At 47.5% G+C, this 26,966-nt stretch overlaps 1 protein-coding gene across 2 annotated transcripts in view; it reads left to right on the top strand.

The window, feature by feature from the left end:
- Positions 1-23,429, top strand: part of PMP22 (peripheral myelin protein 22) — a 45,007-nt gene extending 21,578 nt beyond the window's left edge. For both annotated transcript variants that reach the window (XM_024217582.2, XM_024217581.3), the window contains exons 4-5: positions 15,300-15,440; positions 21,817-23,429. In XM_024217582.2, coding sequence (XP_024073350.1) covers positions 15,300-15,440; positions 21,817-21,983 — 308 coding nt within the window. In that variant the 3' untranslated portion in view covers positions 21,984-23,429. The remainder of the gene's footprint in view (positions 1-15,299; positions 15,441-21,816) is intronic.
- The last annotated feature ends 3,537 nt before the right edge of the window (positions 23,430-26,966 follow it).

Below are 26,966 nucleotides of genomic sequence, written 5' to 3'. Positions count from 1 at the left end.
CTCTGTCAAACTCCCGTCTGCAGCCCCCTGTCCGCTGAAAGGGTTGTATAAGTAAGAAGTTTAAAGTTTTAAGGGGAATAAAGGGAAAACAGATAGAACCGGCAAGGGACCCTCGCCCCTTCCCACTCCCCTTCCAAATTCTTGGAAGTTGTCAGGACGAGTTACAGCATTTAGCTTACGGTAGTCCACGCAAAAGCGTATTTCCCCATCTGGTTTGGGAACTAGAACCACTGGAGATGCCCATGCACTGGTAGAGGGGCGGATTATACCCATCTGTAGCATGTCCTGGATCTCCCTTTGTATAGCAGTTTGGGCATGAGGTGACTCCCGGTAGGGTGGGGTTCTAATTGGGTGAGCATTACCTGTGTCAATGGAGTGGTATGCCCGTTCGGTCCGTCCTGGAGTGGCTGAGAAAATCGGTGCAAAGCTTGTGCACAGCTCCTTGATCTGCTGTCGCTGCAGACGTCCCAGGGTCGTGGAGAGGTTCACCTCTTCCACGCCACCATTCCTTTTTCCTTCGTAGTAGACACCTGCAGGCCACTCCACGTCATCTGTTTCCTGGGCTGTAAACTGGCAAACGTTTAATTCTCTGGAATAAAAGGGCTTAAGAGAATTAACATGGTATACCTTAGGCTTTATGTTGGAGGTGGGGGAGGCTATGAGATAGTTAACAGCTCCTAGGCGCTCCTGGACCGTGAATGGTCCTTCCCACGACGCTTCCGTTTTATGGGCCTGGAGCGCCTTTAAGACCATGACTTGGTCTCCTACTTTGAAGGACCGTTCTCTGGAATGTTTATCATACCAGGCCTTTTGCTCTTCCTGAGCATCCTTTAGGTTTTCTTTAGCAAGGGCTAAAGAGTGTCGGAGGGTGTTTTGTAGGTTGCTTACAAAGTCTAGAATGTTAGTTCCTGGAGAAGGCGTAAACCCCTCCCATTGCTGCTTCACCAACTGTAATGGCCCCTTAACCTCGCGGCCATACACAAGTTCAAATGGTGAAAACCCTAAACTGGGATGTGGTACAGCCCTGTAGGCAAAAAGCAACTGCTGCAACACTAGGTCCCAATCATTGGAGTGTTCATTTACGAATTTACGTATCATGGCCCCCAAAGTTCCATTAAACCTCTCCACCAGACCATTGGTTTGATGGTGATGAGGGGTGGCAACCAAGTGATTCACCCCATGAGCTTCCCACAGGTTTTTCATGTTCCCTGCCAGGAAATTAGTTCCCGAATCTGTAAGGATGTCGGAGGGCCAACCTACCCTGGCAAAAATGTCTGCTAATGCCTGGCACACACTTTTAGTCTTGGTGTTGCTTAAGGGTACAGCTTCCGGCCATCGGGTAGCAAAATCCATGAAAGTCAGTACGTACTGCTTTCCTCTGGGTGTCTTCTTTGGGAAAGGACCCAGAATATCCACAGCTACTCGCTGAAATGGGACCTCAATTATGGGTAGTGGCTGGAGAGGGGCTTTAACCTGGTCTTGGGGCTTTCCCACTCGTTGGCACACCTCACAAGACCGGACATAATTAGCAACGTCCTTGCCCATTCCCTCCCAGTGGAAGGACTTCCCCAACCGGTCTTTGGTTCTGTTCACCCCAGAATGGCCACTGGGATGATCATGGGCTAAGCTCAAGAGCTTTACCCGATACTTAGTGGGAACCACCAACTGTCTTTGAGGATGCCAGTCTTCCTGGTGCCCACCAGAAAGAGTCTCCTTGTATAAAAGTCCTTGTTCTACAACAAACCGGGATCGGTTAGAAGAGCTGAGAGGCGGTGGGGTGCTCCGCGCCGCCGCCCAAGCTTTCTGAAGGCTGTCATCTGCTTCCTGCTCGGCCTGGAACTGTTCCCTTGATGCTGGAGACATCAGTTCCTCCTTGGACTGTGGACTGGGGCTTGGTCCCTCTGGAAGCGATGTAGGGGCTGGGATTTTTTCCATTGACTGTGAACCGCTATCCGCTGGTGCACTATGTGGTATCTCAGGCTCTGGCTGAGCCTCTTGGGTAAGGTTATCTGCTGCTCCCGCCAGTTCAGGCTCGCTGGTGTCCTCTGGCATTGGAGTTGTAGACGGGGTTGCAAGCGCTGGACTCAGTGCTGGCAATGGTTCTGGTGCTGGTTGCGTTGCGAATTCCGGTTCCGGGACTGGCTTTGGCTGGGTCTCTGGGATTGGATCCACTACGGCTGTTGCAGTCGTTGGCAGGGGATCCGGTTCCACCACCTGTGTTTGGGTCTCCGGTAACACAGACGGGGCCCTGGTGGACGGCTCAGGAACAGGGATGGGGGTGGAAGCTTGCTTAGCCTGGCTGCGGGTGACTATTCCCACCCTCTTGGCTAGCTTCACATGGTTGGCCGAGTCTTCCCCCAGCAGCATGGGGATGGGATAATTGTCATAGACTGCAAAAGTCCACATTCCTGCCCAGCCCTTGTACTGGACATGCAACTGGGCTGTAGGCAAGGTTACAGACTGTGACACGAAGGGTTGAATTGTCACTGTAGCCTCTGGGTTGATGAGTTTGGGGTCCACTAGGGATTGGTGGATAGTTGACACTTGTGCCCCAGTATCCCTCCAAGCGATAACCTTCTTTCCGCCCACTCTCAAGGTTTCCCTTCGCTCCGAGGGTATGAGAGAGGCATCTGGGTCTGGGGATCTTTGGTGTGACTGGGGTGTAATGAACTGTAATCGGTTGGGGTTCTTGGGGCAGTGAGCCTTTATATGCCCCAGTTCATTACATTTAAAACATCGCCCTGCTAAGGTATCACCGGGGCGATGTTGGTTGGTGGAGACTGGTGGGGTGGGGTGAGAAGGCGTCTGGGGTTTCCCTTGGGATGTGGGTGGGGCCTTGGGTTGTCCCCGGTGATAAGGTTTTGTTTCGGCTTGCCCCTTCTGATATTCGCTCCAACTGCTACTAGCTTTTTTCTTTTCTGTCACCTCCACCCATTTGGCTCCAATCTCCCCCGCCTCGGTTACAGTTTTGGGCTTCCCATCTAGGATGTACCTTTCTAGTTCCTCAGGAACACCCTCTAAAAACTGCTCCATTTGCAATAGGAAGGGCAACTCTTCCGTAGATTTAACATTTGCTCCTGATATCCAGGCATCCCAATTTTTTCCAATGTGGTAGGCATGTCGGGTAAATGACACATCAGGTTTCCACCTTAGGGCTCTGAACCGCCGACGGGCATGCTCAGGTGTTAGCCCCATTCTGATTCTGGCCTTGTTTTTAAAAAGTTCATAACTGTTCATGTGTTCCTTAGGCATTTCAGCCGCCACCTCTGCTAAGGGTCCACTGAGCTGCGGTCTCAGCTCTACCATGTACTGGGGTGGAGGGATGCTGTATCCAAGGCAGGCCCTTTCAAAATTTTCTAAGAAGGCCTCAGTATCATCGCCTGCCTTGTAGGTGGGGAATTTCCTGGGATGGGAAGTGGTACCTGGAGAGGAGTTGTTAGGATGGTCTGATGCATCCTGCCTAGTCCTTGCTGCTTCCAGTTCCATCTCTTTTTCTTTCAGCTCCATCTCTCTTTTATGGGCCTCCTGTTTGGCTTTTTCTTCTCTTTCATGGGCCTCCTGTTTGGCTTTCTCTTCTCTTTCATGGGCCTCCTGTTTGGCTTTTTCTTCTCTTTTATGGGCCTCCTCTTCAGCTTCTTTCTCGAGTTTTTTAATTTCAAGCAGTCTCTGATGTTTTCTCTCATTTTCTTCTGCTTCTAGTCTGGCCAGTTCTATTTTGTTAGCTACTTCTTTGGTAGTCATTTTCCTGTTTTCTTGTGCTGGGTCACACCCTCTGCAGTTGACTGAAACTGGGATGTACTTAGCTCTGGCTGCTGCTGAGTTAACAGAGACTTTCTAAGGGTATGTCTACACTACAGGATTAATCCGAATTTAGATAATTCGAATTTGGGAAACAGGTTGTATAAATTCGATTGTGCGCGGCCACACTAAGCACCTTAATTCGATTTTAAACCACATTAATTCGGTGGTGTGCGGCCACACTACCCCATTAACTTAAACACAGTAATTCGGTGGTGTGCGTCCACACTAACCCTAATTCGAATTAACAAAATCGATTTAGGCTCTACTCCGTTCGTCGAGGTGGAGTACAGAAATCGATTTAAAGGGCCCTTTAATTCGAATTAACTGGCTCTGTAGTGTGGACGGGTGAAGGGTTAATTCGGATTAAGGCAGCTAAATCCGAATTAAAGTCCTAGTGTAGACCAGGCCTAGGCAACCATAGCTCTTGAATTGCTTCCCATAGGGCAAAGTCAAGAATGTAGCTATATTAAATCTTACTCTTGTTATGTGGTCTATAGAAACATTTTATTTTTCAGTCCAATTTTTACAATGTTCTATACTGAAAATATCAAAGGGATGTTGTCTGCTTAAAAGCTACACTTGTTTGAAGTTTTTTCTACCTACTCTTTATTACGAACACCTGCCGTTCCTGTAACTGTGTGAGATTAGAAGCCCATGGTATCTTTCTCCCTCTTCTTTCAATTTGTTAACTGAATAATTAGTTTTTCTACATTCCCCTGTATCGCGTGTTAGTCAGTTTCCCCTGTTTGAGTTTCTTTTACCCAGCAACAGGCGAAAGAAAAAAGTATCTGGGGGAAAAGATGTGATTGTAAAACCACAAACATTGTTGCAGGAGGACTGAGGGTTTGTCTACACTGCAATCACGGGGTGCGACTGTAACTTGTGTAGCTACATCTGACCTAGCTCTAATCTGGCAAATTTGGGTACTGGAGCAGTGAAGCCACAGCAGAACAGACTAGCTGTCTGAGTAATTACCCAGGGTTCTAGGCGGGTTTGTACAGCCCGCATGGAAGCCTGGGCTGCTGCAGCCATGCTGCACCCATACCTGCGCTAGTTAGATTAAAGCTAACTCACGTGTGTCTAGATGAGCTGTAGTCATGCCCCATGACTGCAGTGTAGACATAATCTCAGAGAAAGGGTGTAGTGCTAGTATCTCCTTTTAATATTTTTTTGAATTGGTTAGGCATGAAGCTAATCCCATGCCTAAATCTTTGTCAGATCTGGGCAATAGATTTCAGCTGGATGATGTTCCTTATGATACTGGTGACATGCTAAAAATAAAATGTGCAGTGTCAAGGGTGTCTCTTAGTCATCCCTGTCTTTGACCTCAGTGGGAGTTTCCTGGGGTGAAGTCAGGGGTGAATATTTTCTGTGGTGGAAGATTCCTTGCATTAGTCATTAAGGCAGATTGCAGTGTGCTGCAGTTCACGTATAATCTCTTCAGCCAAGTTCCAGTGACTTCTGGGATTGAAGTGACTAATGTCACATTCTGTGGGTCATTCCTTGTGCTGCAGAACTAATGTAATTCATTGGCGTGTTGCAATACTTTCCTGCAGATGAGGGATAACTGGGACAGATTCACCAGTAGCCTGAACCGGCTTTGCACCACTTTGTTGAAGTGGATTATGGCTGCGTTTGCATTGCCAGAGTAGCACAAAGCAGTTGAAGCATCGTAGTGAACCACTGTATTTGATATTGGCTTCAAGTTAGGAAGATGTGCTAGCACATCTCTCATAATCTCTTTCTGAGGGCTGAATCCTGTCTTCGCATGAATAGATGCGCTTAGCAGGGCGAGGGGCAATGAAAGAGCTTAACTTTTATTTATAAGCATTTCTGTGGCATTCATCGCCGTTGTGCCCAGGCACCTTGCAAATAGCGATGAATTTATCCTTGAACCATCCCAGTGGTTGAGGGAAGCATCATTATACCCATGTTACAGATGACCAAAAACAATGCACAGAGAGATTAAGTGACTTGCTCATGGTCACCCAGCAGGTCCTAGGCAGAGCTGGGAATAGAACCCAGGGACTTGTTTCTCTCCACACGTGCACTGGAGTAAAGCACGAATAACTCCACTGAAGTTGAAGTGACATCTCAGCTAGCTTCTCTGCAAATCACCAGAGTAACTGAGAGCAGAATCAGGTCCCAGATCTCCTGATTCTCAGTCTAGTGTCTTAACCATAGATCATCCTTCTGCAAGACCCCACCCCACCCCTGGTCTCTGTCTCTGTCTGTCTCTCTCAGGTTGCTACAGCAGCTATGAGGCTGCAGTAGCTCTTGCTGCTCCAGGGAAATCAGTGGCTGGTGGACCTGCATGGCAGCAGATCCATGAGCCCAGGCAGGCCCACAAACTGCATTGCAGGCAAAGGGAGCCTACTTGGACCTGAGTTGCATGGTGTACAGCGGGTGCAGACAACCTGTCCCCCAATAGGACCCCTCTCCAGATTTTTCCCCTCTCTGTACAGCAGCAGGATTTCCCCCGACTACTGTTGTTGGGATGATGGTGGGTGATAGAGAGGAAATGACAAATGTCTCCCTCATACCTTGGCACGTCTCACTAGGGATTCAGTTGCTCTGCCTGGCAGGGGGCTCCCCAGGGCGTATTGCATTTCCATCCTGGCTGCTCTCAGGAAATACCACGTGTGCCAAAACCCAGCCACAGATACGAGCCTGAACCCGAGGGATTTCCAGAGAAGCTAGTTGAGACATCATGAAGCTGGTAGTGAGAAGATGCTTAGCTTTTTCCTTGATGCCTCTAGTTTTCCAGTCCCAGCAGGGCACTTTAATATCTAGATGTCAACTTTCAGGGTTCAAATGGATGAGTTAGTGTGCAGCCAAACCACAGAGATCTGGCCACTGCATATCGTGAATTGAGAGGATTTCTGAAGAGTAACAGGGAAATCCCATTTTTTTTCCCCTGGGGGGGAGGTGCAATCTAGCTAGCAATGGTAGCAATGAACTGCTGCTTTCCGAAGCCCTGAATGGCATCTTATTGCAGAGTGGGAAGGCATGCTGTGTCTTTCACAGCCCTGTTTATGCAGTGCACTTGTATATGAGTCTAAAGCTCTAGAAAGTTACATAGCCTTCTGGACAAGGCCCTTTTTCAGTGTGGGCTGGAGGGAAAGGCAAAGAGGAGGGATGAGAGAGGCAAAGAAAAGAGATCACAGTGGGAGAATGATCCACAGCTAGAAGGAAGGAGATGGAGCAAAAGAGGAAGCCCTGGGAGGGGACTAAGAGGTCTGTAGTTAGGTACCCAATTCCCACTACATGCTTATCTGCATCTTTAGGCACCTAAATGCCTTTAAATATCTGGCTGTGGGTGACTATCTTTTGGTGTCCAAAATACTGTCTGGAATTTTCCAAGCCAAGTTGGGCATTTAGATACACGACTCCCATTAATTTTGAGGGGAGTTGTGTGACTACATTTTGCTGTGTTTCTACAGCACCTAGGACAGTGGGAGCCTGGTCTGTGACCGGGGGCGGGTCCTCACCTCTACTGCAACATAAATAATCTCTCACTTGTTCTGAAAATCCTGACCATTAGCCTTAGCTGCTCCGTGCCTCAGTTTCCCCAGATGTAAAATGGTGGTGATAACTTGCCTTACAGAGGGGTTGTGAAGCTCAGTTCATTCATCTTCTGCATCCTTGATGGCAAAGTATGATATATTGTCATGGGAACATACTTTAGTCCATGGGATTGATTTCCTTAGGTTTCCGTTCTGTTTTCCATATGCCTGCCATAGTGTACTAAGCTAATGCCTATTGAACAGAAGCCCAGACTAGTCTAATGGAACAGTAAATGCAACAATAGGCAAAAACATTTCTTGCAAGAAATGTGGCAACACTGAGAACGGGGATCATTGTTAAACAGCATCTGTGGATAGTGGGTTTAAGTGATCAAATGTCTCAGGGAGAGCACTGCTAGGTGTGCATACCAGTCTCCCCAGCAGAGTGGTGGTGGTATCTGCAGTAGAGTTACACCTAGGACTTCACCCAAGATCTCTGCCCCCATTGTGCTAGGTGATGTACACACACAATAGTGCACAGCCGTGCCTGCTGTGAAGAGTTTAGTCTAAGGCCTTGTCTATGTGGGGAAATGTTTTGGTTTTGTATAACCTAAGTGTTAATTTAAACTGAAAGTTATACCAGTATACCACCCCCCCCTGCACACGCACACCCTGTGGACCATCTGATTCTAGTATAAGAGAGACTCTTTTCAGTTTAGCTTATGTTGCTTGGGAAGGGGCATAATAATAATACCTGGCTCTTAGCAGCAGATCTCAGAATCGTTATTTTCATTTGCAATGGGAGAAACTGAGGCACAGAAGTGAAGTGATGTGCCCAAGGTCACCCAGTGGGCCAGTTGCTGAGCCAGGAATTTAACTGATCTCCTGAGTCCCAGTCCAGTTCTGTACTTTGGTTTAAGCCACCCTTATGCTGGAATAAGAGGGCCACTCTGGTATAACTTCCCCTCTAAACAAGGCAGACAGAGTGGGGAGTGGAAACCTAAGCACAGAAAGGGGTGAGTTGTTGCAGAGCTGGGAACAGAATCCAGGTCTCCTGACTTCTAGGGCAGCATGCTCTATGCAGGACCACCCCACCCCACATCTCCTGGTACGAGGTGCTACAAAGTGAGCGTTCTTGGATGGCCATAGGGAGTGGTTAGGGTTGCTCTTCTGCACAGGGAGATGGGTGAGGAGAGCTCAGGAATGTCCGTGATCTCAAACTGCACTCCCTGGGATGTTTGCCTCCCCCATACACAAAGGGATTGGACATAGAAGTCAGGGCAGCAGTAAGGTATGTGCATGGGCTGATACAGCCTCACTGGAAAGCTCCTATATGTAATGCTTAGTGCCCTTATTGGTCAGGAATCTTGCAAAGCTCCTCCGGGCTCCTTTATATTTACCAGTCCGTAAAGGAGAGGAGGCAGGCATGAAAGGGAGCCTGGCTGCATTTTCTTCATTCTTTCATTTAAAGAGAACAATTCTCTCTTCTCCTCTCCTGCTGACAAAGTGGAGTTTTATAATTGTTTAATTCCAGGCTCCTGTTGCTCTCCAGTGTGCTCTTTACCTGTCTTTGCTGGGAGTCTGTCCAGCCACAGTGTGAGTCAGAGATCTGTCAGGAGCACTTGTACCATGCTATACCTGACAGCCTCATTGGAATGGCACGAAACAAAACTGGCGCTTGCCACCCACGGGATCAGCACTGAAACATCGGTCTGAGATTCCTTACACAGGCCGCTCGGAGAGGCATCAGTGGGAGGCTAACACAAACCTCTCTGATTGCTGCAGGGATGAGGGGGGGTTGGGAACAAAGCAGAGGGCAAGTTACCATATTTATGGTGCCAGCCTTTTCATAGGAAAATATGCAGGTGGATTAGCAACCCCACTAAATCGCTGGCTGCTTTACAAGTTTAGGGTATGTCTGCACTGCAATCGTGGGGTGTGATTGCAGTTTACGTAGACAACCCCTGGCTGGCTTTAATAGCACTAGCTCAGGTACCAATAGCAGTGAAGCTGCAGCAACGTGGGCTTCTGTGCGGGTTGTGCTGGTCTGCCTGGAACCCTGGGTAATCACTCAGGTGGCTAAGCTGTATTGAAGCCCAAGCAGCGGCTTCACTGCTCCAAGCTAGCAAGATTTAAGCTAGCTTGGGTACGTCGACAGGTTGCAGCCACGCCCCGGGATTGGTGTAGATGTTGCCTGGTACTCTTGGCTAGAGGGTGTTTGGTATCAAACAAACCAGCCATGAATGAACTGTATCTGGATTGAGCTGGGGGACATGGGTGGGAGTCCTAGATTACCACAACTGCAAGAAGATTCTTTCATTCAGATGCCCACCCTCGTGTGTATTTTCTAGCTATTACTAAGGCTATATCGACACTACAGACCTTACAGCTGCGCCGCTGGAAGGTCGACAGCGATGGGGTGTTCATCCTCTTTGAACTCAGCGTGTCTGCTGAAGTTCACATTCTTGATCCGTGCTTGAAAAGCAAGATCCTGCCTCTGCAACCCACTTGTAGAGTATGTGGGGTGGGGGGAGTCTCTCCCACTAACAGGCTTAGCCCGTTAGCTCAAAAAGTAGAGGCTTGTTTTTAATGAACCCCGCTGACCTTTTCCAGCCTGTGGCCCTTAAAACATAGCATGTTGCCCTAACATTCTTGGCTTTCCTTCCCCTTAGTTTTGTGTATGCATGTTGTGTGCTATGGCTGTGTGCTTGGCTGATGCCTTCCTCCCAAGAGGTGGCTGCATTTTTGGGGTGCCATTTGTATACAGGTTGGGCTTTGAGATCCTTCAGGAGGAAAGATGCCCCATGCATACAAAATATCATTTTAAGCTGCAGACTCCAGCCCATTGGTATGTTCTGTGCATGTCACCATTTTGCATGACATGCTGGACTTAATACTATGCAGATTAACCAGGCAGGTTGTTCGAATCTACGTCAAGATTCTTTTCACTTGTAATTTACTGTGGAATTAAAATTAAGGTCAGGAAAATGGCACCACAATAACCATTTTTCACAGCATATCAGCTTCCTGGGTGGTGGCTTCTGCTGCACCTTGCGTCATCATTCACAAACCTGAGTGGTAGCCTTTCCCACTTGGTCTGTGCTCATTCTGCCAAATGGTAAATGATAGTTAAGTGAATGGCACAGATCCTGTGTTGTCTCATTATACCTGCTCACTACGCTTTCACTGCTGTTACCCCAGCAGGACTCATAGCTCTCTGTGGTTACCATCACTAAACTGCCTGACATGTCTACAGTGTTTCATGTAGGGAAGAGTTATTACCCCCCACTTTATATGTGGGGAAACTGAGGCATAGAACATGGCTTACCCAAGATCACACAGGTAGCAGAGCAGAGAATCAAACCCAGGTCTTCCAAGTCAGAGGCTAGTGTCCTAACCACAGGACAACCCTTCCTTTCTCTAGCAGACTGAACGGGAGTCTACACTACAGCAAGTGTCGTCTGCAAAACTGCACATTTCTAAATGCAGAATCTTCATTGCTGGTGAGGGTGTGAGAAGCCGGATGAATATGGATGGATTTGCAGATCCTAAGTAGAATTTCAGTGGCAGCTCTTCAAATAACTCCAACCTTTCCCAAAAGCCATTCACTTAATGAGTGTTAGAAAGGGGGCTCTAAAAACAACCTGGCACAAGGTGCGCTATCTTCTCTGCTGCCCCACCCCCTCCCATCCCCTGTGTATTTCCTTCCATCTCATCCTGGAAATAAGGATGCGAACACTTGGGTGGATAGATGCTTACCTACATTCAGATTAAGCCCCTCGATCCACTGTGGAAGCCACAAACAACTGTTTGTAACCCTTTGAGATGACGTGATTCTGAGGAGCCGATAGCAGATTCCATTAGCCCCAGATCTCTCCATTGGAAGTTTATTTTTTTATACTTGAAAAATACACATCTGTAGGGTATAATATTAAATCAGGAGAATTAACGTAATTCCAGGGGCAGTGATTGGACAGCAGCACTCTGTACTTGGAGGTTGGGATATTCAAAAGAAACTAAGATAGTTAAGTTGAAACTCTCACTGAGACTTGGGCACCTGCCTCCATTAAAAATACTAGCCTTTATCTGTTGATTTCAAAGCACTTTACTACCTTGGGCAAGTGTCCTTGTGCCCATTTTACAGAGGAGGCCAAGAACCCGCATCAAACGGCAGGTTTTGAGTACAGCCGCAGACTAGAACCCAGGCTTCCTGAGTCTCAGTCAAGAGCACTGTCTACTACGCCCCATGGCTATTACTTACCGGTGGCTTTTCTTGCTGCTTTCAGTTGCTGCCTGTGTATCCCCATGAAGTGGATTGCTATTACCATGGGAATGTGCCCATTTAGTATAAAGCCTTCAGGTGGCAGAACCAAAAAGAGGGATGTGGTTCAAGGGGTCCTCACCCTCTAACTCAGCAGAACTATTTTCTCTCTGGAAGGCCCTCTTGTAAACTAACCACTGCCAAAGGGAAAGGATTTAGGGGCCTGATCCAGAGCCCACTGAAATCAGGAAAGGTTCCAGTTGGCGGCATCATCATCATTGGGCTTTGACTCAGATTCTAGATTAAGAGCAAAATCCACCAGGCTTTTAATCAGCCAGCTGGTGTACTGAACCATCTCTCCTTATTTGATAGTTTTAAGGCTCATGTGGCAGTGAGAAAACAAGGAGAAAGGTTGTTACTGTTGTCATCCCTGTGACTTCCCCACCCCTTCTCCATTGATATTCCCCTGGGAATAGACAAACCATACTGCTTTTTCCTAACAGCATTGGCTGTTAGCTGATGTGCTGAAGATGCAGCTGCTGTATCGCTCCTCCCGATAGCCAGTTCTCTGTGGCTGAGTTTCAAGGAGTTCAATGATTTGAGCCGGTCTGCACTGAAAACTTACATCACCATGTCTCTCCCTCTCTCAGGGGTGTGAAAAATCCACTCCTGGAGTGAAGCTGTCCTAACCCCTGGCATAGACAGCACTAGATCAAAGGAAGAATTCTTCTGTTGACCCTAGCTACCGCCTCTCTGGTGATGTGGATTAACTACAGCGAGGGGAAAACCCCTCCTGTAGCTGTAGTGAGTGTCTACCCTGCAGCCCTGCCGCTGTAGTGTTTTAAGTGTAGACACCGCCTGATTTATTATTTGATTACATTAGCGGCACTTCAACAGCTCTTATCTCGCTGATAACACGGCTACATTCCAGAAGCTGTCGAGTGGCAAAAGGTCTGAAGGAAAGTGCACAGTTTGTGGTTTTGTTGACCTAACAGGGGACTTGAGATTGACTAGCTGTTCAGAACGTTTCATGTGCATGGCATTTAAAACATAAAGTGATCATTGAGACTCTACTTGCTTACAGTGGTGATAACCCTTGCATCCTAAGCGATGGCAAATATCATTAGAAACGGCTGTATAATGGAATGCCTGCTCACCACCGAGATGCAGCCACCTCTGGAATAAAATACAGCAGCTTTTTTTAAATAGCTCAGAGCAACTCTGCATAGTGCTTTGGGACAGGAAGCACAATAGAATAGTGGGGCAAACTGTGCTTTGAAATGCATGGGAGCCGCTCCTGTTGACTTCATTTCGCCTGTGTGATCGAGACCCGAATGTGGCCCACTGCATGGAACTTTACGGAGGCAGGATAAACTTAAAGGAGTTGGCACTGGGTGTTGACGCTGGGGCTAACCCAACTGTTCTTATGACGTGTGTAAGCTTTAAAAGAGCCCTGAGGGGGGAAAAAATCCCAAAGGAGTGAAACTACCAGGACTATAGAAATGTAATAGAGCTCTATGAAAATTCCTCTAAAAATGTATGGAATTAAACCGAATCCGAGTAGTATGCATTGTCCTTCAGTATTTTCTTTTATTCCATAGGCTGTCACAAAGAAATCTATAGTGAAGTGATCATTTTCTGTTAAATTCTGTAGGACTCTTCCACAGCTGTCTCCAGTGGGATGATGCAGGCCTGTATTACAATTAGAGTTCTGGTTGAAGTTCTGCTCTCAGTTCCACAGGTGGAGCTCCCATGGACTTCAGTGGGAGTAACATCCGTGTCACTGAGTGTAGCAGTTGACCTGTGTGTTCTAAAATACCTTCTTTCCATTGCATAATGCTTTAATAGAGTGGCGTGGAGGCAGCTGGACACAGACGAGTCATTGGTTGTCATGTCGCTAAACAAATAGCCAGGCAGGGTGGAGATTTAATAATGGCTGGCTGTCTTTAACCCGTTCACATGAACTGAAACTGGGACACCGCTTAAAACCTAGGGTGCAAGCAGTATTCTGTAGTGCAGGGGAAGAGCACAAGTTTGGGATTCAAGAGACTTTGGCCACATCTTCAGTTGGTGTGAATTAAAGTCAGTGGTGCTACATCTGTTCACACCAGCTGAGGAGCTGGCTCCGTGGGTTATGTTTCTGGGTCTGCCGCTTATTTTTTTTGTACATGGCTTTGAGCAAGTCACGTCCTTGCTCTGTGCTTCAATTTCCCCCTCAGTAAAATGAGGATAATAATCCTTGCTTATTGTACATGATTGATTAACTTGAAATGCTTTGAGATCTCAGGATAATATTGGGGTTTTTGATGTCAAGTTTTATTTAAAAAGCCACTACTACAGTGTTTATTACAATGACATTGTAATGGTCCCAAGCACTACAGATTACTGGCTCTCTGAGCTCTGAAGTGAAAAAATTATCTAGTTGCAGTATTTTGGGTCATTGCTGTAGCATTTGTTTTGTTTTCCAAGGGGAGTTACACACCCACGAACAATGGAAATAGCTGGGCAGTGACTCATGGAGGGGCTGGTCTGACTAATCTCCTCTTTACTAGTCGCCAAACTTAGCTACAATAAAGTGTTTTTCCTAAGGGCTTAGTTCCATAAGGGTGTAAGAGGGAGCATTTATATCAGCTGTCTATTTATATTCCCTAGGAGCTAGCCAGTTCACTGTCTTCCTTGTTTAAGCATGGCTTTTATGTTTCTCTTCAGGGCCTGATCGAAAGCTTACTGAAGTCAATGAGAATATTTCAATTGACTCTTGTGGGTTTTGGATCAGGCTCTGAGCCCCTGTGGGCCCACTAATATGAATGTTCCTCAAGTTACAAATGAACAGCCTTGCCCACTGGTTTGGTGACGTGTTCCAGGATCCTAGTGTTACACGTAACACCCTGTTTTATCCTGAAATGGGAAGGACCACTGGGTGTTGCTGACAGTGTAGTACAAGATGCTCCAAACAGGTTGCAACTGAGAAAATAATCCATTGAAAGTGGGACTTAAAGGGCTGCCTAATGGACTGTGTTGCCCAATTCCCGTTCACTTTAAGGAAATAGGAATTGGGTATCTAAAACATTTTAGGCAGCTTTGAAAATCTCATTCTTAATGCTGAGCAAATATAGACAAGAGTAATTGCTAAAGCGTGATCTCCTGGCTGCCTCACATGTCAACACTAGGGTAGGACTGTACCCAGGGCTAGCCCTGGGACCATATTGTACCCCCATGCCAGCCCTTGGGTAGGTACCCAGGAGCAGTACTGAGATCATACTGTGCTTTGTGTGACCACACTTGGACCACACCATGATTTGTCCAAGCTGGCTAGCCCTTAGAAATCCCGGGGCCATTCTTCCTTGTGTAACTGGGATTGGCTTCTGCAGGGGTTGCTTGTGATGACCTGGGATCTGATAAGGGAAGGATATATGTTCTCCAGTGAATGGCAAATGGTGGAGATGGAAAAAGACCTCGCCTGTCCAGCCCTTCTCTGTGGCCTTGCAGGATTGTTCCCTGCTATGCATGAATGGAGGCAAGTAGTCTCATTCCTATGGATCCACAAGAGGTTACATGTGCACAGCAAGAGCCTATGAGCCGGATCCAGAACACACTGAAGTCCATGGGAAGATGTCCGTTGACTTTAATGGTATCAGAATCAGGCTTTCTAGTAGAAGCAGCAGCGGTCTATGCAGAGAAATCTCAGCTGTAATGATGTTGCCCTGACTGTGTGTTTCTCTTTTCCCCAGAGTGGCTGCAGTCTGTCCAAGCTATGATGATCCTCTCCATTATCTTCAGCGTGCTGTCTTTGTTCCTGTTCTTTTGCCAGCTGTTTACGCTCACCAAGGGGGGACGGTTTTACATTACTGGAATCTTCCAGATCCTTGCCGGTAAGTGGGGAGTGATAAATGGGTGATGGCTCAGAGGACGTAAAGAGAAAACGCTCTCGGGTGGAGGCATGAGGGCTAATGACAGCCGAGAAGCAAGCTCTTGAATAACAGAGGGCTCTGTTTGGCTATTACTTAGTTTTAGTTGACAAGGGGTTAGGACTAGGGCAGTGGGAATTGGCTCTTCTAGAAGCTGCAATGCGAAGGCCTCTGAGTTAGAACCTACACTACATGACTGAGGAGAACAGAGCATTAATGGGAAGGCCAATTCTGCCTTCAGATGCATAGGTCTGTAGTCCACTGTGTGTTACGCGGTCCCCACTCTGTGCCAGATCCACGGAGGTTAGAAGTCTGGTATAGTCCCTGCTAGAGGGCTGTAGCTCAAGCTGCAGTAGCTTCTGCTTTTAGCCCTGGAGGTTCCTGGTTCTACCCCTGGCGCACCAGCCCTCGTAGGTCCTAACTCCCAATTAATTCGCTGGGAATTACACGTGCTCAGCACCTCTGAAAATCAGCCCCTGTGCCTCTTGGGCTGGGCACACAATTAATGCCCACTTCTTCACCTTTTGGGGTCTGCTGAGACACTGCTGAGACAACTCCGTAGACTTCTGTACTGTTACAGCAGGGATGAGTTTGGCCCAGTAGCTACATCTTCCTTTTGTTTAGCTGAGAGACTGGATGCTGACAGCTTGCAGAGAGTTAGACTGCCCCAGGGACCTCACCTCTCCTAGATTTCATACTGAACGGAGTCAGGCTTCCTGAACTGATGGCGTGAGACATGTGACTTCTTCCCCAAAAGATGTTCTTTATAGGCATGCTGTAAGGGGGCACAGTGCTTTCCATCTCAGCCAGGGCCACTACAGCTCACAAAATTAGCCTGCCGCTTTTCATATCCAGCTGCATCATCTAAGTCTTGGATATGGTTCAGCTTTGAAAACCTGTTTCTTTTAAATGTAGTTAGTTACAGCTCTTGTTCAGACGTAGATGCCATAAACACAGTGGGGTCTGTTAGGTTTCCTAGTATAGAATTATGCAGATGATTTCTAAGAGTTAAATCAAAAAGAAACAAATTGTGCAAATAGGCTCCTGTGAAATTTATGTTTCCCAAAGGAGAACAATCTGAGGATGAGATTCAGGGGCAGAAGCCACCCTGCTGGCCAGAGCTTTATTTGATACACTGATCCAAAAGCACCTTGGGAGGTGATCCAGAGCTCACTGAGGTTAATGGAAAGGCTCCAAACCAGTTTTAGAATTTTTCTCCTTAGTGGCTGGCAAGTGGGCAGGCTGTGAAGAAGGGACTTGGAAAAGTTTAGTGCAAAGCTACGTAGCAAGCGAGGTATGAAATCTGTTACACATCCTGTGTAGAAAGCCATCAAGCAGGTGGTGAGCTTATATTGGGCAATGATCTCTGTGTAGAGGCTGTGTATAATAACTCATTACAGCTCTGGATTCAAGTAAAGAAAATGGATACCGATCGTTAACGACGCACTCTGCATTAATAATGAAGTTCTCCAATTGAGAATCGATCTAATAGTTCTGACCGCAATGGGCTTCCCTCTCCTTATTGAGTGGTATGCCCTGTGCTATGTTTCCTCCAAAAAGTTGTTTTCTCCTGCTTGTAATTTCTCCAGGCAGGGTTTTTCTGAATGTGGTTCTCTTGTTGGTATTTGTCTTTCAACTTCTGCACCTGGGTGAAAAAGGGTTACACTGAAACATGAGGGCTTGATAATTCCGGGGACACACATAGGGATATGGCCTGTTGTTAATGATGGTGGTGAGCAGATGTTGTGCTCAGCACTGTTCAAGATGCAGAAGGAAAAAAGGTATTTTTCCACTGGAGCTTAGAACCAGATCCTGGGGTCCAGCCAGACTGCACAGCTCACCTTCACACCCCAACACCCCTAGCCAGAGGGCTTCCTGCTGTGATAGCTGATCAGGGCAGTAAGCGCTGCATGGAGCGGTAAGTGCAGGCAGTGATCGGACCCTAACTCTGGAGCCTGTAATCCAAATTATCCATGTCCTCTCTGAGTCACAGGCCTGGCCTCAGCCCAGATCAAAAACCTTTCCAGTCCCTTCTTCACAGCATGCAAACATACCAGCAGCTAGGGAGGAGGCGAAGGGCCTGGTCTGATGCCCTTTGAGAATGGGAGCCTTGACTTCAAGGGATAGTTGGGTGTGCGTCGGTTAACTGGCCAAGTCCACTGCCTTGTGGACACAAGTCCACATCCAGTCAGATGGGCCCCTTGTTGAGGTCCCAGAAGAAGGCCGGGAGTGAATGAGCCACAGCGCTGAACTCCCCTCTCGCCCAAGCCAGGGTTGAGGCAGCTTGTGGGAAGGCAGTGGGGTGGGGGTGCTTGCACCGCTGTTGCCTGCATCTACCAGTTCTGTGGATAAACACAGGACGTCCTTCCCCAGCTCTACAGGTACCACTGCCCTCATACCTTCCCCGTTGGGTAGCCTGGAACTAAATGCTGGCCGCAGCTCCTAAATCAACTCTGTCAGCATCTCTGCCTCTGTCAAAGCAACAGGCTGAAAAGAAATTGATAAAATAATAGAGCTTGCGTGAGTGCCCCTACTTCTGTATGGAGAAGCTCAGAGCAGTTGTTAGGCCTCATTATCCTGAATTTCAGGATAGCTATTAGTAAACAGCAGCTAGAATCCATGTCCTCACCTCCTTCAGAGCGGTCTGGTCCAGAGCTGAGCAGGCATGGTCCGAGGAGCAGGCTGGTCTCACCTTGGCCTCCTCCCAGATTTTCTTGTGTACCAAAAAAAGGTGGGCTGGGGTTTAAAGCCAAAAGAGCAAATTCCTGTAGCATCCAGTCTTTGTGGATATTAGTCCTTGCCCTCTCTATAGCCTTGGAAAGGCCTCACTTAGCTCCTGAGGAGCCTTGATTCAGGATCCCTTCAGAAACGGGCCATCGCCTGCCTGTGTCTTTCCTACTAGAGGTCTCAGGCAAGGCTCGTTTGAGCGATGGAAATTCCATTGCGGCTGAGTGGAGCTGCTGCAAAGTGCCTTTGTGGGAGGTGAGGAGACTCTCTTCCCAGACACGTCGTTCAGCGCTGGCACTGTCTGTCCAGATGATCCTGCTTCCAGGGCAACCCGCTGACTGGGTGACTCACCCTGGCAGGGCCAAGATCCACAGTGTAAAACTCCTCTGTTTGTGGAGCCTGACTCACCAGCCACGCTAAGGCTGAAGCCAATGGGCTGTCAAGTGCAGGATCTCTGATGTTCCCAAACGGCTGCGCTGGTCCCAATCCATGCAGGGCCTTTCAGCTGGGAGGAGACACTCATCTCTCACCATTGCTGCTGCTTTCTGGTGAGGTGACCCAGCCCATAGTCCCTCCATGTCTCTGGGAAGCATGGAATTGTAAGCATTGGGGATAGACAAAACTTATGAGTTCATATCTAGCCCCTCTTCCTGGGCCGGTGCTGGGTACACCTAGAGCATGTTCCCTAGGACCCATGCAGTGAGCCTCCCTTTAGGAGATTATTCCGGCGTCTAGATCTCACTGTTAGGCAGTGTGTCAGGAAAAGCTTCCTAAAGATTCCTTGATGTGAGTTCAGCCCTGTTACTCCTAATTCAGACCCCTTCTGCCACCCTTAAAAACTCCTCCCTATCTATCATGAGTGTCTACACACTGGAAATATTTGTAGAGGGATTCCACACACAGTGTAAGTGTGAGAAGAATCAGGCTATCGGCAGACTGAAAGAACCCTTGCAAGTCAATGCTTCCAGCCCCTTTATCATTTTTGTTCTTCTCTAGACTTCGTCTTTTTTTGTTTTGTTTTTTTTGTTCCCTAGTGCCCAGGACTGCAGTCAGTACACTTGGCTAATTTGTGGGTTAGGCTCTGTTAGATACAAACTGGTTTTACTGACTGACTTTTGCATTCCATGCGTCTCAAGGCATTTTGCAAAGCCCTGAGATGAAAAGGTGGCTGCGCAGGCAAACACAGCAGCCATTGCACCCAGCAATAGCTCGCACACAGCTTTGGGTGCTGGAACACCTTGTGTGCAACAAGGGGATGGCAGACAGGGTACCAGGGTTATCTTGCTACTCAAAGACCGGTGAGAGCAGACAAGGAACTTGAGCTAAACTTTCTTCTGAAGGACAGTTCCTCTGCCCATACAAACGGAATGTTAGTGTTGAAGCTCCCAAAAGAGAACATTGGCTAGAGCCCAGCATACATGTTTTCCCCACGCTGTGCTATCCCAAATCCCAGCAACCCCGATCTCCTTCAAATGGGAGGCTAGACTTAAAGTTCTTCCTAGTTCATGGCTGTTCTAGCCTGGTAGTTGCCACATCAGGCTGCCATGAGGTACAGAAGATAGGGTATCAAGAGCAAGGTATGGTCAGGATAACCTTACAGTACTTCTACGTGCCCTTCTGTCTAAGGTTCTCAAAGTGCTTTTCAGACATCAGGGAATTAAGACCTCACAACACCCCTTGGAAGATCAGTATTCACACAAATGCATGTGCCTTTGTGCACTGAACGGCACCATCAGGTGGCTGAAAATCAAACCCCGAAGGAGTTGCACAAGGTACACATTGGAACGGGAAAGAGACCCCAGTTCTCTTGATACCCTACCCTGAAATTTACTCACGGGAGTATATTCCCAGGGTCAGAATCACTAATTCTGTATCTCCAAGAGAAACGCAGGCATTATCTCTTCTACCAGATTCCTTCAATGGACAATTGACTGCAGTATTTTTAGCCATCCGTAGGTGGCTCTGGAATGGTCTCTTGCTGGTTTTCTATCCCACCAGAGTCAAGAGACAATCATTTTGCTTTCTCTGCATGGGCCAGTGCAGTAGGAGTTCTCTTCTGTGTACGAAAAATGGAGACTGCATTCAGCAGCTTATTAATTAAACATATTCCCACTTCTGCACTTTCTGTGAACAAAGGAGCAGTGTGAAGTGAAATAACAGCTCAAATTGCACTGCGGTTAGCTGTAGGAGGTCCTGATGCCCGGTGGAGAGATTTGGAACAGAGTTGGCTTCGATAGCACCGTGAATGGATAATGGAATTGCGGGGATCAACTAAAAGCCCTTGTTTTTGGTGGGGGATAGTGATGGCTTTGTGTGAGCACTTTGCAGCCCCCGATGTGGATATTTTTTGTGACACGGCTGGAGTGTCGGTCGATGCTGTGATTCAGAGAGATCACGCCTGGCCCACTGTAAACACAGGACTCCCAGGCTTGGTCCTTGGCAGCCCTGAGCTTGGGGAAGCTGGGGAATAGAGACAGTGTACTCATCCCTTGACAGATAGAAACTCTTCCCAGGGTGGCAGTGATGTACTTTGGACATTGTGTTCCTCTCTCCTGCCCCCAGCTGTGAGCTGATCAGAGAGCATGGGGAGGAGACTAGGAGGGGGACCCAGAGCACACCTCTCCCAAATAAGCTTGGATAAGGGCCCATTTTAAAGAAAGCTTAGATTTCAAATGCAAAACGGCTCTCTGCATCGCTGCACCAGCAGGTGTGGCGTGACCTTGGGAAATTCTGTGCCTCTCCCTCCTAACACAACGCACAGGAATTTGCAAATGAATCTGCCATATTGCTCAGAGAAAAGACCTAAACATCGAATATCCCATGTACCAAATCTGAGGCCCATTGAAATCATTTGAGATATCTAACCCTGCTGTGAGCTTTAACTCCGCAAGACACAAAGTTTCCTACTGGCCTGGTGCTGTAGTCGGGACGTTGGTTCATGCATTCTGCAGACCCTGGGTTTGAATCATGGTTTGGATCATGTGAAATAGGAGTTGGCTGGAGGATATCACAAAACTGGGCATGACGGGTGATCTCTCCTCTAGAGAGGCTCAGGAATTGTAAAATAGGCAAGTGGTGCAGACTGGGATTGAGGAGCATTGGCAGAACTGTCTGAGGAGCATACACAGTAGCTGTCTACACTGTGGTGGGGTCACTAGCTAATTATGCGGCCCTTACTCGTCCTGGTAAGCACTTTGCCCTATTAACTTCAGTGGGACTGTCCCTGTGAGTGAATATTCACCCCCCAAGAGTAGGGGTTACACAAACGATATTGCCTTTTAATCGATCAGATTCCATGAGCAGGTCTCACGAGTGTGATTGCCAAGCTTGATTGTGTGTCAGTCCAAAAACCACAAATACAGAGCGCCGATCAACTCCTTCATTATTAAACCACAGCCGTTGTTTTTTTTCCCCCCCAGCTGCATCCCCATACACCCAGATTTTCGATCAGGCTTCTGTTTGTGTCACCTGGTTATAGGTTGGATGGGTGGGTTTTTAATCCGTGCTGTTCAGCATTATCCCTGCCAGCATATGCCAGGAAAGCAAGGGCAGCTCTTGCATTACACAGAGCGTCCACAGTGCAGCTTGTTCCATATTTACTTCTTCTCCCTAGGTCTGTGCGTGATGAGTGGTGCAGCCATCTTCACTGTGAGACACACGGACTGGCAGCCCACCACAAGTGATACCTCCTTCGGCTTTGCCTACATCCTGGCTTGGGTGGCCTTCCCACTGGCTGTCATCAGCGGGGTGATCTACGTCATCTTGAGGAAGCGCGAATAATGAAGCACGAGGCGGGGGGGCCACGACAAGGGCACTCATGACATCCATGGAGGGGATTGAGGCAGGGGAAGAAAAGACGACAAAATGGGGGGAGGAGAGGGGGGGTGTTAACCAACCCCCCATCCCCTCAAAATAAAAACCCAACAGGAAACACACCAAGGGTTACTGTGTTAATTGAAGATGTATATAGTATCTATGGTTTAAAAAACCTATTTATAACACTTTTTACATATATGTACATAGTATTGTTTGCTTTTGTTGACCATCCGCTATGTGTTAAAGCCTAAAGAAAGTGCCTAAAGAACTATTACTCCTAACAGTGTAACAAGAGCGCAGTATTTTTTTGTGTCCTTGTTTTTGTTTTACCCTCAATGCGAATGGAATCCTCTTTGAAAGCTCCCGCCCCAAGGCAACCCACCAAAGAAACCCCAACACAGACCAGATCCCCAGATGACGTAAATCAGTGCTGCTCCAATGGCTTGAATGGAGCGATCTCCATTTACACCAGCTGAGGATCTGTCCCCTCCCACAAGTGCCATGATCCTATTGCCTGAAGCGTGTGTATAAATATCATGCCTCAGGAGCCAAATTTTCAAACCACCTAAGTGATGTAGGAGCCCAAGTCCCATTAGCTTTCCAACCACACCCAGTTGGGAACTTGGATTTTTAACTCACATAGGCACATTTAAAAATGTTACCTACCAGTTCCATTGAAATGTTACTGTAACTAGTGTACCTTTAACCCGTTTTTCTTTTGGAAGTTTCCCCTTAGAACATCAATACTTTCCTGTGTTAGGCCTTGTGTATAACAAACTCTCGTGTATCCATCCCCACACACCCAAACCACCCAAGAACTGTAGCCTACGACCTTGAAATGTATTTTTTCCTTGCCGTGTAGATAAAGATGGGAAAGAATCAAACAATATATATCTATGAAATAAAATACCAAATATGTGAAATGGTGCTATCTATTTGCCATTCCTTATATCACTAGCCATTTAACCTTACTCACTGGAAATTCAGTTAACAATTTTATGAGATAAACAAAAGATAGAAATGATAAATAATTCTATGTAATATAAGTGGTCTATAACTGCTTTTGTACTTAGACAAGTTGCTCTTAGTATTATTGTTAATAAAGCATTTATAACCAATTTTTTCCCCCTCATGGTCAGGAGTAGCAGAAACAAATCTCTGGATGGAACCCATAGGTCTTCATCCTTCAGAGTCTGGCTTCTGTAATCCTCTTTCTGTGCTTCAGAGGTGTGTCTGGCAATGAATTGTATGGGCATTTTACTGTAGATTCATATACGGTGCCTTCTGATGCTAAGACTCCAGACATTCTGTTGTTTGTTTTATTGTTTGTTGGTTTTTTGCTTTGCTTTTCTGATTTTATACCGACTGTGTGGACTAAGCAGCAATGAAATAAAAGTCAGAATAACTCAACTGGTTCAGCTTTATTTATTTATTCAGGGCTGGATTGTGAATTCACCAAATTGATCTACTTACAGGCCCCTGCCGTAGCATCTGAGCACCTCACGATTGTTACTGGGTTTGAGCCTCGCACCAGCCTGTCATGTAGGGAAGTATCATCCCTGTAAAGTGGGCATTGCTCAGGGGCCAACAGGCGTAGTGGTCAGGCTGCAGCCAAACAGTCTCCAGGTCTCAGGATGGGCTTTTCTGGGTAGCCTCGGGGGCCCAATGGCCAAGTTAAAGTTTCTTTTCCCCCCTCCGCCCAAGTCCTCCATGTCTCTCAGTAGGCTGGGGGAGGAAGGAAGGATAGGGGTACCCGGACCCACCCTCTCCACCAGGTCTGGGCCTGGTCCAAGGTGAGGAGAGGCAACGGGGCTCAGTCCCTTCTGGCTGCTACTTGAGATCAGCCTTCCCTGGGCTGCTTCCACCTTTCCTGTTTTCCCTTCAGTTTGGGGCATGGCCCCACTCCTCTACTTCAGTCTCAGCCATTTCTAAACCTGAGGGGGGTGCTTCCTAGCTCTCTGAGTCCAGTTATTCCTCCTGGTCAGGCCCTGGCCTCTTGGCCAGGTCTTATAGTCCTGATCCTTGCCCCATGGATCGCTCTGCCTCTGTGGCTGCAGCCTCTCTGCCATCTTGCTGTCCTCTACCTCAACCCTACCCCTGCACCCACAGTTCCACTGCCAGAGCTCCTTGGTCTTCCATTGGCAGCTGCTGAGGGACATGGCTTTGGCCCAGTACTGCTTTACTACTTCTTTAACCTTCATGTGGGGGCTGGACACTCCATCACACCCTGTTTTACAGATGGAAACTGAAGCACAGAAGAGGTGAAGTGACTCGGTCATGCAGGCAGTCTGCAGCCAAATTCGGAATTGAACCCGGTCTCCTGAGTCCCAGTCTAGTGCCTTAACTATTAGGTTAAGGTCCTCACAGCTGAACTATTAGGTGTTCCTCCTAATTGGGGGAGGGATAGCTCAGTGGTTTGAGCATTGGTCTGCTAAACCCAGGGTTGTGAGTTCAATCCTTGAGGGGGCCATTTAGGGAACTGGGGCAAAAATCTGTCTGGGGATTAGTCCTGCTTTGAGCAGGAGGTTGGACTAAATGACTTCCTGAGGTCCCTTCCAACCCTGATATTCTACACTAGACAGCTTCAAGAGGAACGCAGGTGCGTGCTGCTGCTTCTTAGCATATGCACAACATGCCTCAGGTGGCATGTGACCAGGATTCATCACCGAATTTGGTCCACTGGTTGGATCATTAGCTTCCCTGGGCTGGGAGTGGAACTGCACTTAAAGCCTATTTCCTATCAGAGCCAATGGGTGGAGCGGGTGGAGCCAGTCTCCACTGCCTGGCCACCATGTTATCCTCACAGCTGAAGTAGTACCAGAGGGAGCATTGTAAGGTTGTGCTTGTATGGTCTCCTGAGCATGGGGACTGCTCTCTGCTGATGCCCATTGGGGCACTAGGCACCACCAAAGGAGATGGTGAGAGGTGAGGGCTGCTGATTGGGTGGATGCAAAGGAGCATGCTGCATTCTGTAAAGGTGTGTTGTGGGAGATCTGGGAAGGATTTTGCTTTCTTGAGGTGAAGCTCTGCATGGAGCCTAACTTCAGCTGTGTGAGCAATGGCAGATCTGTCTTAGGGAAGAGAGGCACATGCACCAGCCAGCCTGTGTCCTGAAATTATGGGTGACACCGCTTTGCACCTGCATTGCTGGTTTATATTGGGCCTGTCTTTGTTTCCATCACATGGCAAAGCCTCAGTCTGCCATGGTTAAGATTTTCCCAGCCTCACTCACTCCCTTTTCCAAAATGATGGGTGGGGCTATACAAATCAATAAGTGTGACATCACTAGCAAGCTTTGATGGACCTTGGCAGTTCCTCCATGGACAAGCATTTCTGCTAATGTGCTGGTAACATGAGCCAAAGTGCCAAGCCCTGAGGATGCAGTTAGGAAGGTGATTTAGGGGATTAGCAGGTTGTGAACAGAATGTACTGTCTTAGTGGCTAGTGGTGAAACATTCACACTTCCATTCACTCGTTGCTTTTGGCTGCTGAGAATCTGAGCTCATCTAGCAAGGGGATTGGCAGAGTCACAATGGCACACTGTGGCCAAGCCCTGAGGCTAGTTATAAATACTGGGCCAAATCCTGAGGCCTTTACTTTGCACGTACTCAGTCCCTACTAGGATTGCCAGCCCTCCAGGATTGTCCTGGAGTCTCCAGGAATTAAAGATTAATCTTTAATTAAAAAGATTATGTCGTGATGAAGCCTCCAGGAATGTGTCCAACCCAAACTGGCAACCCTATTCAGAGTTTACTTAGCCCTTGCTCATTGAAGTCAATGGGAATTCTGAATGAGTAAAGACTGAATTAGAGCTGAGTAAGGAACTCACAATTTGGACCAGGGTGAATGAAGGAGCATTCCAAAATGGTCACAATTTATTATCATTATCATTAGTAGTGATAGTATTACAGTAGTCGAGGAGTCCCAGTCATGGACCAGGTGCTGTGCATTATTGCTATTTATGGTAATGCCTAGAAGTACCAGCCATGGACCAGGCCACAACTGTGCTAGGCACTGTACATTATTGTAATTTATTAGATGTATTACGATAGGTCCTAGGGGTCCCAGCCATAGATGAGGGCCCTGTTGTACCTTATTATTGCTATTTCTTAGGTGTATTACAGTAGCATTTAGGAGCCCAGTCATGGATCAAGACCCTGTTGTGCTAGGCATTGTCCAAACACAGAACCAAAAGATGGTTCTTGCCCTAAAGAGCTTATAACAGTCGCACAACTAGAGAGATGAGCCCAACAAGCTTATCTGCCACACAAACGTGTGCCATGCCCAGGACCGCAACCGTTAGTGTGGCTTGAAAACAGATGGGGTTGTCCTGAGGGGCAGTGGCCACACACAAAGCACTGAGGCAGGAGGTGCCTTGTCTCTCATGCCCTCTGTGTGGTCCAACAGCCTGAGCTCCTAGGCTTGACCCAGATCCTTAATGGTCTCAATGGGGGGTTTGCACGTAATACCTTTGAGGGTCTGGGCCTGAGGTCCAAGGTCACATAGGACCAAGGTCACATAGGAAATCTGTGGCAGGACAGAGATTCAAGGCCTAGGTTAGGACAATCCTTTCACTCTATTGAAAGTCTTCTGCCTCATCTAGAACTGGTTAGAAAACTGATATTTTTATCCCCCATTGGTAATGTTGGGAAAAATGTTGGGATTTGGATTGACCTTTTGAAGGAAACAAAAACATTCATTTTGCTTTAACTTAAACTAGCGTTTTGTTTCAGTTTACAAAAGTACCTAAATGAGACGATAGGTTAAGTCAAAACACATTTTGTTGCTTCCAATCAACGTTTTGACATAAAATGTTATTTTATTTTGGCGGGGGGGGTGGGGTTAAACCGAAACAAAATAAAATTTTGTTGACGCTAAAGGAACATCCTTGCTGCCTTTCGAAAGGTTGATTCAGAAGAATTTCCTCTTCAACGTTTCCCACAGGAA

Source organism: Terrapene carolina, unplaced genomic scaffold (assembly GCF_002925995.2).
Source record: "Terrapene carolina triunguis isolate 2854851 unplaced genomic scaffold, T_m_triunguis-2.0 Scaffold192, whole genome shotgun sequence".
NCBI classification, from domain to species: Eukaryota; Metazoa; Chordata; order Testudines; family Emydidae; genus Terrapene; species Terrapene triunguis.
Note: the sequence above shows the minus strand (reverse complement) of the source record. Positions and strands in the feature narration are given on the sequence as shown.